An 18,401-nucleotide genomic window follows, 5' to 3' on the forward strand; every position below is an offset into this window, starting at 1 on the left:
ATTATAGTTTTAAGAAAATTAAATATATTTAATCTGAGTTTTGGGTATATTTGATATATACTAAAGTTATGTTGGATAAATATGTGAGTTATTATATTTTGAGATGGTAAAATGTAATTATAAAAATTTGGATGGTATATACGTAATTTCACAGTTTTTGAGTGGTATATATAAAATTCTCCCAATAATCTTAGTATCTTTTTAAATTGCAGGAGTTCGCTTTATGATTCGTGCTATATTAATTAAATAAAATTAAAAAAAAACGATACTTACCTCATTCTACAAGGCAGGGTACCAACTGGATTTGAATTCATCAGATGTGGGCTTGAGATCTGATATATGTCTGACATATGGGTCCGCACTTAAATGTGTTTCAACCATTTGTCATTTCAGGGAAATTTTACCCGCCACACCACACCACACCACACCACACCAATTCTTTAATAATCGACCACAGGAAGCCGAAGAATAAATCAACGATACCTTTCCTCGTCTGAAGTGAGAAAGAGAGAGAGGAGAGAAAGAGACAAGGGAGAGAATGGTGGCTCGGGAATTCAAGCTCCGCCACAACGGCGACGAGTTCCCAATCGAATACGACACCGACGATGGCCTCGAGGTGTCCCTTGATGTCTTCTCATTTCTAATTTTGACCCCTGAAAACTTGCCGCATTTGTAATTTGACCCTTATCTTTTTTTCTGTGCACAGGTTCTCAAATTCCAGATCTTCTCTCTGACCTCCGTGGAACCTGGTGATCAACAGGTATCTTCTCTACCCCTCCAAATTTTGTTCTTTATTTTGGTACGGATTTGTCTACTGCCACATTAGCACCTAGCACTAGGATTAAACTGTTTCTGCACTTTGAAGGAGGGAATATTGTGCTATTGTGTTGCTGGATCATACTAAATTTTAGTGCAATTGAGTTTTATTTTATGCATACGTGTTTTACTGTTTTGTCAAACTTGTACTAAAATGGGAAAGACTGGTAAGGAGTAGATATCAGGCTTGTAGGTAATTGATACCGATTTGAGAATTGGTGTCAGTAGGGCTTATGTGCCCAGTAGTAGAGAGTTGATACTGGTACCTAGGAATAGGTACCATTAAGGTGGTAGTGGGGGAAAAAAAAAAAACATCATGTGAAATTGTTGCTCAGAAATCCATTAGAGTACCTTTGATTTCATGAAAATAAATTGGGTACTTTGCGAGTACATACCTACAGTAACTCTGTCCTTCACTAAAAGATACTTGTAGAAGATGAATGGCTTCTTGTCGATGAAAGCACGGATCTCAATGCATTATCTGCTAAGCTCAGATTGGTCTCCATCGAAGAAGCTAAGGATCTATCAAAGTCATCAAAGTCAACAAAGTCCCAAGAGATGTCTGATGAAGAGCTGGCTCGGGTGTTGCAGGTTAGGGGTGTTCAAACGTATACTCAAAACAAAATTTTATCCGGTTTTCAAAGTCTAGCTGAACCAACCGAATTAAACCTGTCAACTAAACAACAACCGAACCAAAAAAAGCAAAGTAAATTTCGGTTTGTTTGGTAGAGAGATTAAATTTCAAAAGGCCTAAACGCAATACATACACTGATACATTTAATAATCATAAAAATGAATATCAAGATATATATCAGTCGAACCGAAATAAGAGATTAAACCGAACCAAATATAAAAAACCGAAGTAATTCAAGTAAATATCAAGTGAATTTCGGTTTGTTTGGTTGAACCAAAATATGAGAGATTAAACCAAACCAAATATAAAAAACCGAAGTAATTGAAAAATTCAACCGAACTGAACCATTTAAACCGAAAATGAAACCATTTTCTCCAAAATTTGTCGGTTCGGTTGAAAACCAAATAAACCGGATCCAATGAATACGCCTAAGTGTAATACCGAAGTGGAGAAATCATATTTAAGGTTATTTTGTATTTCTGATTTCTCTATTCTGCAACTGATAGGCTGAAGAGGAGGCACTCCTACTACAACAGTATAGTGCGATGGATAATGGCGAACAGTTTAGGAGTAGGGTTGAACCTTACGTGAAGCAGGTTTTGATGGTGAGTTCTTTATGTTATATTATAACAGACTATAGCATAACAGTATAACACGATGATTGTAAAATCTACTTGTTAAAAGTAAAATTAGAAATATTCTATATTCATTTATGCAATGATGTGTAAATTTGACCAGAACTTAATACCGAGATGACACTAGCTGTATCAATTCTGCACCAGTTGAGCCCCAATTCAGTTATCAAAACCTAACAAATTGATTTTGTATCAGCTGAACAATGTTTCAATTGTTTGTTTTGTTGGAATTAGTATGAGAGCCCTATACGCCAAGAGGCTGCACGGAAAACTGTTCCAGTTGATGAGCTCGAGGAGAAGGCCTTGGTTTCATTAGCTAAGGTGCACCTAAATTTTCTTTAAAAATCATAAAAAGAAGGATCTGAGAGGACCATTGTATAACTGAAAAAAAAAATTGAGCAGGAAGGAAATTTCAACCCATCAAAAGATGAAAAGGATCATTCATTTTTGCTACAATTACTTCTGTGGTTTAAACAGTCTTTCAGGTTAAATTCTACTTTGAACTTCTCAATTTTTTTGGTGTAACAAATAAGCCACTAGATTACCAAATTATATTTAATAATAGTAGTTTCCAAAATTTATTTGCTAAGAATTGGAAATTACATTTTGAGAAATAGGAAAGATGTAACCAAAGTTTACATCCCACCTACCTTTTTTTTTCTGACACATACATAACAAAGTTATATTTTTGTACTTGGAATCTTTTAGACAATAAATTCACTAGTGACTGACTTATTGTTTACTGTTTGTGTTAGACAAAAAGTAGGTGCGACATATACAGAGTATCGTCTCTCCTATTTTTTGAAATACGACTTTTCAAATCTTACCAGAAAAAAGAATTCAGACCAGAATACAACATATCCCTGCTTGTAACCGAGCAATGAATTTTCCCATAGTCAGTAGACAACCACCCAAATTACCCAAAATTAATTGGTCAATTGTGAAATGTTGATGGAAGATGTTGTTTTTTCATGGATGTATACTTATTGTTCTGATCCAAGTTTGCATATATGAACCATACTAAAAAATAAGTACACTCATATGGTAATATCTCTCTCTCATTACGGCTATATTTATTTAGCTGGGTCAATGCACCTCCCTGCGACAAATGTGGTCATGAAACAAGCAATATTGGCATGGGTGCTCCACTTCCTTCTGAGATTGAGTATGGTGCTTCAAGAGTTGAGGTTTATAGGTATGAAAAATAAATACATGATGTTACCTTTGGTAAATGTATCCCTTGTTCTGAGTGTAAGTATATAAGATTCAGGCAGAGCAGAAACTTAACAATCAATTCTTAACATTGGATAACTTGCCAATTTTGTTTTCATATGTTTAAAAAGAAAACATCATAGTACATGAAATGATGATAGTTGGAGGCACACTTAGCTGGCATTGGTCATGACTTTTATTTATAGGTGCAACCGTTGTTCAAGTATAACTCGTTTTCCAAGATATAATGATCCTCTCAAGGTATGAAATCATTGTGTTGTCTTTTTGCTAGTTTCTTTTTTTAGTGAATGAATGCATGTGATTCTTTAGGGACATTTTATCAGCTTGTAGAAACGAGGAGGGGTCGCTGTGGTGAGTGGGCCAACTGCTTCACCCTTTACTGTCGAGCCTTTGGATATGATGCTCGCCTGGTTAGTTTATCAAATGAATATAAGTTGTTGTTGTGAGGTTTTTCTTTTTATATTGCAACATTTAAACTATACAATATTGCAAATTTAATCCAACATATAAAGTAAAGGTTATATGGAAAAAATATTCAGCTGTTAGTTTACTAGTTTAAAAAGGCATTGTCACTTAATTGTTTATTTTCCCATACCAATTTGTGAACTACTACCTTTTTTCTACAGTGGAGCACAAGCTGAGTTCATTATTTTAAAAGAAAAAATATAATGTGAACTCAAGCGAAAGACACTTTGAGTAATGGAGTTTTGACTTCACTAGAACAGAAAAATAATGGGCGATTTAACTGAAAAATAATGGTTTCTCCATTTGGTCGGGTATTGGTGTATGCCCACAAGGTGTTCAACGAAATTACTCCTTAAATGCTTCCGCATCTAACCCCAACATTTCATTCTTCAGATTATGGATTTCACTGATCATGTATGGACGGAATGTTATTCCCAAGTCCATGGAAGGTGATATAGTCCAACTTGCATCTCTCCCCTTGGCCCTTTTCTAAAACATGTTTTTATTTTTATTTTTTTTAATTGCTATCTATTTTTTCTATTTACAGATGGATGCATCTCGATCCGTGTGAAGGTATTTATGATAATCCACTGTTGTATGAGAAAGGGTATGTCTTTTGTTTTTTTTTGTACTTGCTATTTTTTTAAAGAAATAATAAATCGCAAGCTCACACGAGAGGCGGGGGGGTTTGTGGGGGAGGGGGGGGGGGGGCGTTGATGCAATCTAAATTATGCTGTGCACGGTCTAATACACAACTGCATTTGCTACGATTTATTGACCAGAATATCAGTTAAATCATGCTTGAATACTTTGCTAATTTTGTGCATACATTAAATACTCCTTTGTACTTTCTTAAGGTGGGGCAAGAAACTTAATTACGTCATTGGTATCGCCAAAGATGGAGTTCATGATGTTACAAGACGCTATACCAGGAAGTGGCATGAGGTGCGAAACCACAATATATCATCATTGTTCTATATTTTTTCATAATTGAGTAATGCTAATACAAGCTTAAGCTCACCAAGGATCTTTATATTACAAAACAACTTGAAAATTAAATTTGGAATGTGGATGCTTGGCTTGTAAGTTGGTGAGCTAAAACTCGTAGGATGTAGTCTCTCTCTCTCTCTCTCTATGTATATATATACATAAATATATATATAGAGAGAGAGAGAGAGTGACTAATGTGCATTCAAATGTATATGGGTCGAAATACATATGGTCCAAATTCGACTTTTCAAAATCCAAACGGTCGATCCGAACCGTTCATCTTGTTCTCCATATTAATATGTGCTTGGAGACCAAATTTTACATTTTTCTGAATTTTTTTACTATTTATTAAGTATTTTACAAAATTGTTGATTCAACGGTGACTTAACAAAACAGTAAAATCAGCAGCCACTGTTGGATCAATAATTTTGTAAAATACTTAATAAATAGTAAAAAAATTCGGAAAAATGTAAAATTTGGTCTCCAAGCACATATTAATATGGAGAACAAGATGAACGGTTCGGATCGACCGTTTGGATTTTGAAAAGTCGAATTTGGGCCGTATGTATTTCGGCCCATATACATTCGAATGCACATCAGTCACACACTCTCTCTCTCTCTCTCTCTATATATATATATTATTTAAGTTATAAAGATTTCATTGATTCAATCATTGTTGTAAGTTATATTGAAGTACAATTTAAACTCGAAACTTGAAATATCCCATACACCTCATTATATGCAAGCAACAACCAGATATACCTCACTCCTAACTTATCGAAGATATACCCCTCTCCTAACTAATCAAAATTTTACTCAAACTACTGCTACCTTAAGTACCACAGAAGGAGCAGTTTTGGGTATGTCTGGGTAGTTTGAAGAAAAGGGCTATTGATGATATACATGTTTTATTCGGGTATATACGTGATATCCATGTATTTTTGAACTTTACCTTTCATAGGTTCTTTCTAGAAGAATAATTGCCACTGAAAGTGCTGTTGCTTCTGTTCTCTCTTCAATAACAAAACAATGCCGTAGAAATTACTCAGCTGAAGCCCTCTCAATTCTGGCTGATCGGGACAGGAGAGAACTAGATGAGCTTCAAAATGCATCTTATCTTAATTCAGATTCTGAATCATCCCTACCAGGGAGGCAAAGTGGATCGGCTGAGTGGCGCAAATCAAGATCTGAACTGGGTCTCACTGAAACCGAAGCACTGGGTTTGTCATCTTGTTCCGTACGAAAATGTGTAGATGCTCATGTGTCAGCTATATATGATGCTTTCTCTCTCCTCTTGTCTCAACTTGGAGATAGAACCACTGATGTTATGGAGGTGCTAAAGGATTTTCTTTTAGACATTAAAAGTCGACCTTTCAAGGAGAGAAAAACTTCTTTAGATTTGAAACCCTTCGAAATTTCTGAGAAGATGAAGGGGTGCATTGAAAAATTGTTAGATTCTCTTTCCTTGAAGGGTGAATGGGGTGATGATGGAGTGGTCAGAGTTGCTGTAACTGGGAATCCAGTAAATACCTCTTTAGCTCTGCCTGTTGCACTGGATTTGGTTGACGAGGTGATAAATAGTTACAAGAATAGGGTTTATCAGAGAGATGGAATAGCTTTTCCTAAACCAAATCGACTTTGCTCCGGTATGGTCATTGCAAGTGGCGAGCAGCTTCCTTTTGGAATAGTATGCTAATAGTTAATTTTCTAACTAATAATTACTCGAGTGAGGCTACGGTACTATGCATAGTGCATATTGCCCGGTACTATGGATTAATATCTCCATTTTCAAAGTCCAAACAATTGATCCGAACTGTTGAGCATGATCTCCATATGAAAATGTACTTGTTTATCAAATTTTACATTTTAAAAAAACAATTACTATTTTTTCAGATAGTATTAGATAGAGTATGCTTTGTAACAGCAACTAACCTAACTGTATTCGGTTACAGATTATCTATTCTTGTTACCAAGCATACTACATCTAATAGGTAGGTATAAAATCACTTGATCTAAAGATTCTAGACCATTCAAAAGTAGTGATTTTCTACCTATCTAAACAAATAGTAATAAAAATCTAAAAAAATGTAATATTTAGTTTGCAAGTAAATTTTTATATGAAAATCACGTTAAACGGTTCAGATTGACTATTGGGACTTTGAAAACAAAAATATTGATCCGTAGTACGGACTAATTTGTGCTATGCATAGTACCATAGCCTCACTCTAATTACTCTCTTGTTTGTTTTATGTTAATTCCTGTATTAAGTTGCAAAAGTTTGTTGGTCAAGGCTACAGCAGCATTTGAAGGCACTCGTGCTAACAAATGGGAGGAACCTAATGGAGCGAAAGGTACTCAATCAAAGGAACATGTTTTTATTTTATTCCAAATTTCTAGCAATTTTGCATATTCTAGCTTATTGTTTTGTTTATGACTTTTCTAGGATGTTGGCTAATTTACAAAGCGTCCGATTGTCAGATGTATAGTTTGGAATCTTATGATCTCATGTCAGCTAATGATGCTCCTGAGCGGGATCCTATGGATTGGTAAGATTATACAAATTTATGTTTTCCCCTACTGAACATCAATACAACCAAGTAGAGGCCGATGTATGTATAGTGAAAGGGGGTCAATTGACCTCCATTCATTTTTCAAAAATTTTGTACACTTTTACATGAATGTTTGTTTAGTTTCGAGTAAAATGTTAAGAGTACCGTAAAATTGACCCCCATACTTGGCATGAAAATTATAAATGGATTGAACCCCAATCTGTATTTGACCCCATAGCTTGAAAGTCTGTCTTCACCCCTGAAAATAGTATATGGGGGGTATAAAGAACTTGTTTTGTATGTTAGGCATAGGGTTCTCACTTTGCAGTTAGTATATGGGGGATTATGTGATATTTTCCATTATCTTGAAAATATATGGGTCTCTTTGAGTAGGGTTCTTGAAGCGAGCACAGATGGAGGCTCCAGCTGGACAGTAATAGACAGGCAGAGCTCTCAATTGTTTAAAAACCGTTTCTCGCGCAAGTCATTCAAAATAGGGACTCGTCTTGTTGCTAATACATTCAGGTACTTTGATTTCTCTATAGGATGTCATAGTATTCTTTTACAAGGTCGGATTCATGATGAGGTGGCAGTTGGTTGGGTCAGGTTGTCAATTTTTTTTTTAGTACGAGGGAAAGTTTTGCTGGTCCAGCTGACCCAAAGTGGTTTTCCGGTAACCGAACGACTCAATCTTGCGCAAATCTTTATATTTTTTTGTGTAAAACGTTTTTTAATGAAGAACTTGGGTTTGTTCGCATGTTGGGCGTTTTATTTAATTATGTGCCAAACCGGATAATTGGCTAGGCCATGAGCTGGTAATTTTAACCCAAACTTGACTAATAGTGGGTCCGGAAATCCAGACCTGGTACCTAATAGCAGGTTGAGAAATCCAGATAACCCCAAAAAGTCTGTCTGGACCATTTCTTGTTAAGTTGAGTTGACTCTTATTTCGGTCATTGGTGCTTAGGGTTTAGGGTCATTGCCATTACGCTAACCCTGAATTTAAATAATGAAATTCAGAAGAATTGAATTTTAAATGCTTAAGATCAAGTTGAGGTTCAATGCCAGACAGGGGTTCAATTTTGCATCCTCATCTTTATATTGTTTTCTGTTAAGAATTTTGTTGTTAAAATAAAGTGCTTTCACGTTTTTAAACAGATTTCGGGTTCTCTCTGTAAGGGACTGTAATTCACAGCCAAGATTTCAGATTGGCGCTATTGATTTATATGCGGCACCCAATTCTTCTTCTTCAAAAACAGAGAACTTGTAAAATAAAATGGGTAAAACATGGAGATGGCCCTTGTATTTTGTTATTTTTTCAGTAATCTTATATTATCTCATTTTACCCAATGGTGTTCCTGATTTATGGGGGAGATGGTAATATAGGTTTTTAATAAACTAATTACTTTGTATATTTATGAAGCCATTGGAGGTACCATGTTTTACCCATTAAGCAGATGTATAATTATTTTATTTCGGTTTATTTGAAATAAGGTCTCTCATAACCTAATTGCTCTTATTTTTGTAATATACTTGAGGTGTATAATTTCGATGTTACCTATTGTTTTATTTTTATTTTTTGGTATGCAAGTGGGTCACGCCTAATTCAAATTTTTATTAAATCAAGAAAAAGAGGTTGCATACTTAGAATACGAGAAAATACTCAAAGAGCGGTAAAAAAAAATACAAAATGAGATGCGACAATTTCTCTCCTTTTATATAGGTTCAACAAAATTGTTGCACAATTATGTGTGTAATGTACCATTGGTCATGTTTGATTGTTTGGTTGTGAAGTAAAAGATGGAGTAAACTTCACACTTAAATAGTTAAATGAGTACACTTAAATAGTTAAATGAGTAATGTGAGAGGAGTAAGATGGAGTAAGAGTTGAGTTAATTTGGAAAAACTTATTTCGTCTTTTTAGATGGATTAATCTCATTTGTAGGATTCATTATTATTGATAAAAATGCATTTTTTAACACCTTACTTCTCCAATTAGATTAAATTATAAATTAAATTGCCAAACTAAGTGTAAAATATGAGTAAAATAGGGTAAGTAATTTAATTTGGAATAGGGATGTACAAAATTGCTCGAACTTGCAACTTGCTCATAACTCGCTCGTTAATGGCTCGTTTTAACTCACTCATTTATAACTCATGTACTAAGTTGTATGAAAAATTGTTAGATTATAAGTTGTTGTTTGTTTTGAGTTGAGCTATTATCTCTATGTTAGATTGTTTTTGTATAGATAAACACATATTAGTGTATAACAATACCTAAGAGCTTGACTGGTTAAACGAGTTGCGAGTTAACTCAAGTTGATAACGAGCTGAGTTCGAATTAGCTCTACAACTCATTATTACTATTCCAACTTGAGTTGACTCGCTAAGGTATCTTTTCCTTGTCGTTAGACCTTCATATCAAAACTGGTACATGGTTGATAAGCAATTTTAGGAAGAAAAACCCATCCTTTGTAAAATTAAGCCAAACTTTTGAATATATATATAGGGTCTGTCTAAATTGCTGCTGGCAGCATTTCAGCAGAGGTGCTGCCGGGGCTATATTTAGCCGTGTGATGTCCAAACAACAAATCCAAACCGTTAGATGTTTAATCTATATTATAACCTACTTGGAGACCAAATTTTACATTTTTTGGAATTTTTTTACTATATATTAAGCTGGTTTGAAAACTGCTGATTTCAGTAAATTTCTGCAGCATTGAAATCAGCGGTTTTCAAACCAGCTTAATATATAGTAAAAAAAATTTCAAAAAATATAAAATTTGGTCTCCAAGTAGATTATAACATAGATTAAACATCTAACGGTTTAGATTTGTCATTTGAACAACAAAAAATAGAAAAAACAGTGGCAGCACCGCCGGCAGAAATGCTGCCGGCAGCAAATTAGCCACAGCCTATATATATATATATATATATAGAAAGTTAACTAAACACTTAGATTACTCATTTGCCTTTCTTTGACTCATGAAAAGGTACGTATATTAATCTATTTTAATTGTCCTTAAGCTTGTTATATATATTCCTTTCTAACGAGATGAAACATTTTTTTTTGGTACAGTTAATGTCTCAAACTCACTCCCAAGCAAACTCCGAGGTCAGAGATTCTCAAAGCAAATCGATCCAACTAACCCAAAGTCAATCAGTTTTGAGTGTGAGTTTGATTTATAACTTTATTAGTTTTGAGTGTAATCTGTTAGGATTCGAGATAGGTTGCTTGAAGTAGAAAAAGATAAAATCAGATATTAAAAATACATTTATGCCATCCCTTGATAGTAGATACTTGTTCTTTTTTTGGAGGGATGATAGTAGATACTTGTTCGTTGGCGCGTATATTGAGGATTCAAAGGAACAAAATTATGTAATTTTGTGGGTGCAAATAAAAAACATACAAAGTGTCGTGAATCATAGCATATATTTTTAGTGGATCTTTTAACTCTTTTTTGGTAGTTCTAACAAAGATATCCATGTTAATTTTGATGATATTTCAAGATATCGCAGATATGATCAAGTAGCGTCTTATGAAGCAGAAAAGCTATACAATATAAATTTGGTCAATTTTCTTAAGTGGATATCTTTGTTTAATTTTCATTTCCATTAATATCTTATAAATTTAATTACTGGATGATATTCGGCTGCAGATACGAGTTTATAACAATGGTACAGATTTTTAAATTAATTGTGTGTTGGTGGGGCACTTCTTTAATTCTCTTTTAAGTAAAGGCGTTCATAAATTTTGGATGGACCATTACAATTCTATTTGTTGCTTCAATTAGAGCTAGGTTCAAATATGGTATGAGCCAAGTTGAGCCAAGCCGAATCGGGTTTTTATTTTCAAAATCAAACCGAGTAGGAGCCGAGTCATTTTGCTTCTCTCATTTGAGCCAAGCGGAGTTTGAGTCGAACCTTGCTCATTAGCAGCCCTAGGCACATAGCACCTCTTTTTTTATTTTTATTTTTTTATCTAATTTAGTGATTTTGGATCTCGTACATGGACTGCATGCGACCACTTTGTCGAGCAGCAGTATCATTGCATTTCAGTTCGATCATCTCTACATGTGTAGCTAAATTGAATCATTCATTCAATATTGTATTTAGATCCAATTTTTTTTTTTTAATATTTGTGAATATTGTCAAATAAATTATTTTTCATTGATTTAACTTTTTAATGAAAATATGTCATTTTATTTGAGAATTAATTTTTGTTATTTTCTAATATATTCCGTTGCAACGCACGGGCACGATACTAGTATCTACAATAGACACCGTATTCTTTTTAACCCGGCTGGGATTAAATTATGACCGTTCTTTTTCCCATTGTACCTTCAGGTACCTGAGGGGATACGGATTCCTCGGGACAGGGCCACCGGATAACGAATTCATATTACATAAGTAGGACGTATAAAATTCGTGCTGTGAATCGCGTTAAATTTTCATGCATTGTGATTTGATACGGTTTACGGTACGTTAGTTATAAAGTGGACAAAAAACATACCATGCCATGCTACAGTTAACACGTGATTTTGATTCCGTATCGTACTATCGTACTGTGTTGTGATCAAGTTAATTTTTTACGTGTTGTGATCAACACATTAAGGAATGATCACGGCACGCAAATAGTCATGCTACGTCTAAATGTGCCTCGTGTCACTCGTGTGACTATTTGATCATAATATAAGTTACACGTGACTCGTGTGATCACGTGTCGTGACTAGATCTTTCATGTAACATGTCGTGTTGTGCCAAAGTTTCAAAAGATGATCATGGTATGCGAGTCACGGCATGTAACTGAAAGGCATATCGTACTATTATATACTGTAACTGTGTTGTTCCGTACCGTTCCGTGACGGAGCCGGTTCCACCATGCTATTTTTCCCACTCTAGTTAGTTATGTCGTGATCACACATGTATTATTTGAATATAACTAATTATGTTTGTCATACTTAATAATTTGTTTCATAATTTAAATTAATTAATTAATTTATAATTTAACAATTAGTCAAGTCAAGATCTAATGATTATAATTACATATAACTTGTGTGATGACATGCCATTCCATATTCAATTACGATGTTGATTGCATGCATCCCTATAAATAAGGTAACTCAAAATTTACATTTAAAGATTAAATTAAGCATAAAAATTAAAAATGTTCCGTACATTCTATCAAACTTCTAATTTCGGATGATCCGGATTCAAATTCAAAATTTTTAGTTATTTGTTAGAGGATCCAGAGTCCACAATAATCTAGAGAAGGAACAAGGAAAAGACGGGATGGAATAAATATTCTCTTAAATATTGAATGGTAGGGTCACAATTTTACGATTTAGATTAACTTAATGCTATGCTTCTTTGTGCTTACTTGGAGATAACGCAGGGCCAATATTATTTGGTGCTTTGAGATACGTGAGAAGTTAAAAGTACGGTCCGGATCCACTAATTCTAATGCTTCTCTTGTCCTTTAATGGGAGGATATGAATTCGAAGGTGGGGAAATTCAGATCAAGTGAAGTAACCCAATCTTTGGGTTTTAAATCAGGACCGTCCGATTCGAATCTGAAATGATTTATCCGAAGTGGAACGCACATATTCCGAGACATGAATTCAAACCCCGAAGCAATCTCGATCGACAGATTCTAATCGAACGATCTTGATCTAAAACCCAAAGATTGGGTTACTTTAAGGGATCGACCCAAGGCGATCAGAATTCGTATCCTCTGCATTAACTCAAAAATAAACTTTTTGAGTTAACTAAACCGTCTGATAGATTTTAAAATTCGTACAAAATAGATATACACTAATATTAAAGACCTCTACATTATAGACTGAGATCAGATGGGCTCCATTTACAATGACCAAGATGTATTAACTCAAAAGATTCTCTGCGTTAGATGGGCTCCATTTACAATGACCAAGATGTATTAACTCAAAAGATTCTCTGAGTTAACGCAGACGATGCGGACTCAGGCGCTCACGAGCAAGGAATAAGTGGGTACCGTAAAGGACACAAGCGGATTGGTGGGACCATTGCGTAATAGACACATCCTCGTACTCGTGTTGTTGCTGGAATGTTGGTGCTCCAATTAATTACATTGAATAATTTACAGGATGTGCATATTTTCTATGGATGATACAAGACAAAAAAAGATACCGAAACTAGGTTTTTCATGGACAATTTCAATCAAACTATAATTAATGGGAAGAGTACATGAAGAACTGATATTAAAGAGAGAGAAAAAAAAATATAATATGGTAAACACAAATGTTTTCTTCATATAACAAGGAATTAAATTACATCAAAAGACACCAGCTATGCACCGATTAAGCAGAATCATCTCCATTTAGACTATTCACTTGAGGAGTACCTACTTGTCCAGTATTTTTCAATTTCTTCAGCTGTTCTTCCTGGTACTCTTCCAGCAATCAATGCCCACCTGATTAAATATGAACCATCAGTTCATTTTATTAAGCAACCGATTAAGCACTAAAACCATAACAAAATTGAACTCCAATAATTAATTCTTCAAAAAAAAAAAATCATAACTGACAGCCACCCAATTACTCGAGAAAAAAAGAAAAGGTACTAATTGTTCAACCAAAAAATCATTACAAATTGTCGTTATTTTCCAATATTTGCTCTAAATTAAGGGTCACTAAAAAAAAATTTGATTCACATCATTTGTTTCGGCTGCTTCCATTAATTATATATGATGTGTCTTCCAAGAATAACTTAATACAAATGTGAATCAAACAAACCTTTCTCCAATCAATCTATACATTGTGGCAATGAGAGCCTCCTCATCCTCTGAAAACTGATCAGTCTTTGAATCCTCGCTACTCTCCTCTGCTAAAAAGCAAAATCAAACAATTCCAAATGTGACAAACTGTACATGATCTAAATTACAGATAAAAAAAAAAGAAAATACAAAGAGAGAAAATGAGCACGCACCACCTCTGGAAAGAGAAGAGTTATCCTCAGAAGAGCTATCAATATCCATCTTATCCATCCTCTCCAATAAATGCTTTTATTATTGTACCGTGTAACAGTAAAACCCAACCAATAACTGATAAGGGTATGAGATGATGGGGTTGTTGAATTGCCTTATGGAGCAAAGGGGATGATGGATGCTTTAAGTAGTAGGTGTGTTAGTCAGACCCTGGAATTGAATTTGATTACAAGGAGAAAGAGAGGAGGAGAAAGAATGGAGGTTGAGAAGGGGAGATAGACCAGTAGATAGATGCTTTATTTGTTCTTTCTCAGAGAATTCAAGAGGCCTTTGGAAGCGCATTTTGACTGGTTGTTGGAGAAAACAGCACTGTATGTCTTCTGTATGTGTGTTTGTTTGTTTCCTTTTATAGTTTGTCTTAGTGGGTTCAAGTTTTGTTTTTTTATATTTTATTTATCATTGAAAGTGGACGTGTTTATAAAAAAAAAAAAAACAATTATTTTTATATTATTAAGAAATTTTCTCATGACTTATCGTATCATTTTTTTATTATATATATTATTTATACCTAACATTATCATATTTTAAAAATAAAACCTTCATTAATAAATAATTTTTCTAATATAAAATATAATAAACAACAATAATTCTTTCGAAGCTGAATTATTGTGAAGATATTTGAAAAAAACTTTGGCAAAAAATAAACAATATTCATTGCCAACATCGACATGTCATATCAGCGAAAATTAAAATTCTTAGATGATAGATTAAGCCCAGCACTCTAGCAGATGTGTGCCGAGTTTTTTAAAAATACCCAAATTAAAAAATTTATTTTTGTCCGAATTTTTAAATTAAAAAAAAAAAAATCAAACCGTAAGGAATATTTACGGTTTGAATTTTTAATTAAAACCGTAAATAATCTGTACGGTTTGGACAAAATAAAATTTTGACAAAAATGTGGTTATTTATAATAAAATATTTATAAATTTGGGTATTTTTAAAAAACTCGGAGATGTGTGCTATGTTCACATAGAAATATTATACTTTCAACGAGCCCATTCAAGTAATTAACCAAAAAATGTATCTAACATAACCGAATTTATCATAATTTTTATGGAGAAATAATAATTTTTATTCGTACAATGTGAATTAGTGAATAAGAAATCAAGCGACCAATTTTACAGTAGTCAGTAAAAAGCAGAAAATTGAGCCTCAATTTAAAGTAATCCGAATTCTTTCTCCACGAGGGGGACCAAAACCGACATTCACATTCCCTCAGTTACTGACTCAGTACAATTGAATCGAAAGGCTTCAAATTGGAATTGTTAACTTAGCACGAATCTCAAAGCACGAATACTACTGCCCCTATGCTATTCCGAGCGGGCACTGGCTGAAATTAAATCTGGGCCGTCTATTTCAATTGTGTTGAGTCAGTGAGCGACGTACCTTTTTTAGACAAATAATAACATGATACGGCAGCGGTGAGCGGTCTAGCCATTTGATTCAGAAGTCGACAGATATCGAGTTCGAAGTTTCCTAATAATAATTGCCTACGGGCGTGTTTGAAGCCAAAAAAAAAAAAAGTTTCCTAATAATATTTTGCATTCTTTGGCAAATCGAATTCGTTTTTTTTTTTTTTTTTTTTCTAAACGGGTTTAGATTTGAGTCATCTTCGTAACTTTTTTTTCGCCTCCGCCTGAGTATGTACTGAATCGGATGTCTGTCGAATGAATCGTGCCTTCCTTTCCGCCTTTGCCTATGCCTAAGCTGCTTCTATTTTTTTCAAATCACGCTTTTACTCATTTGGAATCGCTCTTCGCTCTGTTCTTTTTTTTTTTTCCCAACAAATTGTATCTGATGAACTTTTTTCTTCAGATTTTTATTTTCTAAACGAATTGGGGCACAATTGAACTGCAAAAGAAGTTGAACTGCGATACAGAGATAGACAGATAAGAAATTAAAGGTGGACAAACCTAATTAATATATATAAGGATAACTAATTTTTAATTTTCAGAGGTAGACAACTTCTAATCCTGTAAAAAGTTGCGTCCGCCTATGTGGTAAGGCACAGTCAGACGGATTGGTCTTGACGCATGTCACGCATCACAACACTAAACAGTTCGTGACACGTCATGAAATGATATGTGATTATGTATATGCACACAGTAACGTCATGTTACAGTTTAACACTTCACGTTACGTCCCGTAATAATTTTAAAAGTTTCTTAATATTTTTTAAATAAAATTTAAAACCCGGACAAAGGTTTCAACATTAAAAAAATTGACATTTTTTTTTCCTGTTTTTAATGAACAATTAAAAATCCTAATACGTCATAGTCATAGTATTCTTAGACATGTGACTAACACGACATATTATTTCTCTGTCATTTTGGCACTTCATGTTATATAGCTTAAAAAAATATATTATCACTTCACATAACATGACATATTATGTACTTATGTCACAACATATTTGTCACGTCACATTGCACATTATAATGTATTATGTAATAAAGGAACTTGTTTCTTATATCAGTGGCTTGCAACACCAGTGGCCACACGTTTCAGTTTCAATTTGATAATTAAAAAGGAAGGATTTATTAACAACAAAGTGACAAAGTGACAAACTGACATGGTAATCTTGATAACTGTTAAAATAACTTCAAATTTTTAAAGCCTAGAAAATACTTGTACACATCATACATCTAAAAAGAAATAATGTCCGATGAAAATCATTTTCATCATATATTTTAAAATTTATAACGTTTTATTTTTAAGACGATATTTAATATAATGTTCAAATTGCATGACAGTTAATACACAATAAATATATAAGAAACCTAATAATTCTAATCATAAAAATTAGAAAAAAAAAGGAAGTTGGTGGTTTCTTAATTTTTGTTGCGAACAATTACTTGATTATGTATTGATGTATTTTAAAAAGACTTTTTTTAAACTAATATTCACCTAACAAAGATGCATCTTTTCCAGCAAGAACAAATTCAAATCCTAAGTGAGGTTACAGAATTCTAAAAGGTGTGGAGTCCATATCCTCTGAGGTAACAAAACATTTATACTTAGATCGTGACCGTCTGATTTGAATTTCAGGCAATCTGATTTGAGGAGGAATCTATGGGGCTCATTTAATAGTCGTGCAGATTCTTATCTGACAGTCCGGATCTAAACATAAATATTCTGTTACCTTAGGTGATATGAAGGATATGAATTCAAAAGGTGTGTGGGCCAAAAACAGTGAATTTTATAATTTTATCATGATCTGTTAAAGAATGTTGTGTTTAATTATCTGCTGATGATCAGACGTCTCCGTTATACATTTCAGTACAAACCGGAGGAAATTTTTTTGATGCTTTCATTTTTTTTACCACTTGACTTTATACTAAATTAATTCGAATGTTTAAAATTTTCACATGTAGACACATCACTCGTAAGGTAGGCGGGTTTCAATGGTTTAGATTCGTCATTTGAGACCGATTTGATGGGTTTTAAGTTTGAGTTCACCAAGAAACTTGGTGAACTTAAGAACACCCTAGTTCTACTCAAATGCTTGCTCTAAAAAGTTTAACAATTCGGAAACAAATAAAATGTCCATAGAGATCTTGAACAAAGCAATGATGATTTGTAACCACAGGGGAGAGCAAAGGAGTAGGAGGGTGTGGCTACTATATATGATTCTAGATATTGCAAACTTATTATGATTTTTTTTTTTCAATTATTCCATGTCGAAAATATTCTTATACCTGACTTTCATATCTGGTGAAGTTAAGTAAATTTTGTAAAAGAATGTATTAGCTCTCTACTACATCTTGCCTAATTAGATTTTTTTTTTAGCCCTACTGCGCCTCTGTTTGAACATTAAAAAAGTGAGGTCAAATTTAGAGGCAGCAGTCAAAAAATTTCAGCAACCCTATCACTATCAGCTCCAGTTCAGTAATAGAACTCATTTTACATGTGTTTTTGTCCATTTGACTTTATACAGCCTGATGATACATTTTTCTTTTTGGATTATAAAAAGTGACACAATTAATATATACTTCCATGATTGCTTCATTATATATTGTGCGGGATCTATCTAATTTAATGCATTAATTGAATTG

The 18,401-nt window shown here is 33.8% G+C and overlaps 2 protein-coding genes across 8 annotated transcripts; one reads left to right on the top strand and one right to left on the bottom strand.

The window, feature by feature from the left end:
• Positions 1-439: 439 nt before the first annotated feature.
• PNG1 (peptide-N-glycanase 1) lies at positions 440-8,827 on the top strand. Of its 4 annotated transcripts, none has more exons than XR_013518234.1 (17): positions 440-616; positions 707-760; positions 1,240-1,407; positions 1,957-2,055; positions 2,320-2,406; positions 2,488-2,570; positions 3,167-3,280; positions 3,504-3,558; positions 3,642-3,728; positions 4,177-4,232; positions 4,331-4,390; positions 4,641-4,728; positions 5,735-6,460; positions 7,042-7,124; positions 7,217-7,319; positions 7,716-7,847; positions 8,481-8,827. XR_013518234.1 is itself a non-coding variant. In XM_078324440.1 (17 exons), the coding sequence occupies exons 1-17, from the start codon at positions 539-541 to the stop codon at positions 8,590-8,592; spliced, it is 2,163 nt and encodes a 720-aa protein (XP_078180566.1). In that variant the 5' UTR covers positions 443-538; the 3' UTR covers positions 8,593-8,827. The 4 variants fall into 4 exon arrangements, 2 of the variants coding, with proteins under 2 accessions (XP_078180566.1, XP_078180567.1); XR_013518235.1 differs by having other exon boundaries at positions 7,051-7,124; XM_078324440.1 differs by having other exon boundaries at positions 443-616; positions 7,064-7,124.
• Positions 8,828-13,561: 4,734 nt separating this feature from the next.
• Positions 13,562-14,482, bottom strand: LOC144574915 (transcription factor CPC-like). 4 transcript variants are annotated; one of them, XR_013518309.1, is made up of 3 exons: positions 14,292-14,482; positions 14,096-14,183; positions 13,562-13,773 (listed from the first exon to the last, which is right to left on the bottom strand). XR_013518309.1 is itself a non-coding variant. In XM_078325020.1 (3 exons), the coding sequence occupies exons 1-3, from the start codon at positions 14,344-14,346 to the stop codon at positions 13,686-13,688; spliced, it is 234 nt and encodes a 77-aa protein (XP_078181146.1). In that variant the 5' UTR covers positions 14,347-14,480; the 3' UTR covers positions 13,562-13,685. The 4 variants fall into 4 exon arrangements, 3 of the variants coding, with proteins under 3 accessions (XP_078181146.1, XP_078181144.1, XP_078181145.1); XM_078325020.1 differs by having other exon boundaries at positions 14,096-14,186; positions 14,292-14,480; XM_078325018.1 differs by having other exon boundaries at positions 14,096-14,186; positions 14,289-14,479.
• Between the last annotated feature and the right edge of the window lie 3,919 nt (positions 14,483-18,401).

The sequence above is a fragment of the Carex rostrata genome, chromosome 23 (assembly GCF_964058835.1).
Source record: "Carex rostrata chromosome 23, lpCarRost1.2, whole genome shotgun sequence".
Classification (NCBI taxonomy): Eukaryota; Viridiplantae; Streptophyta; class Magnoliopsida; order Poales; family Cyperaceae; genus Carex; species Carex rostrata.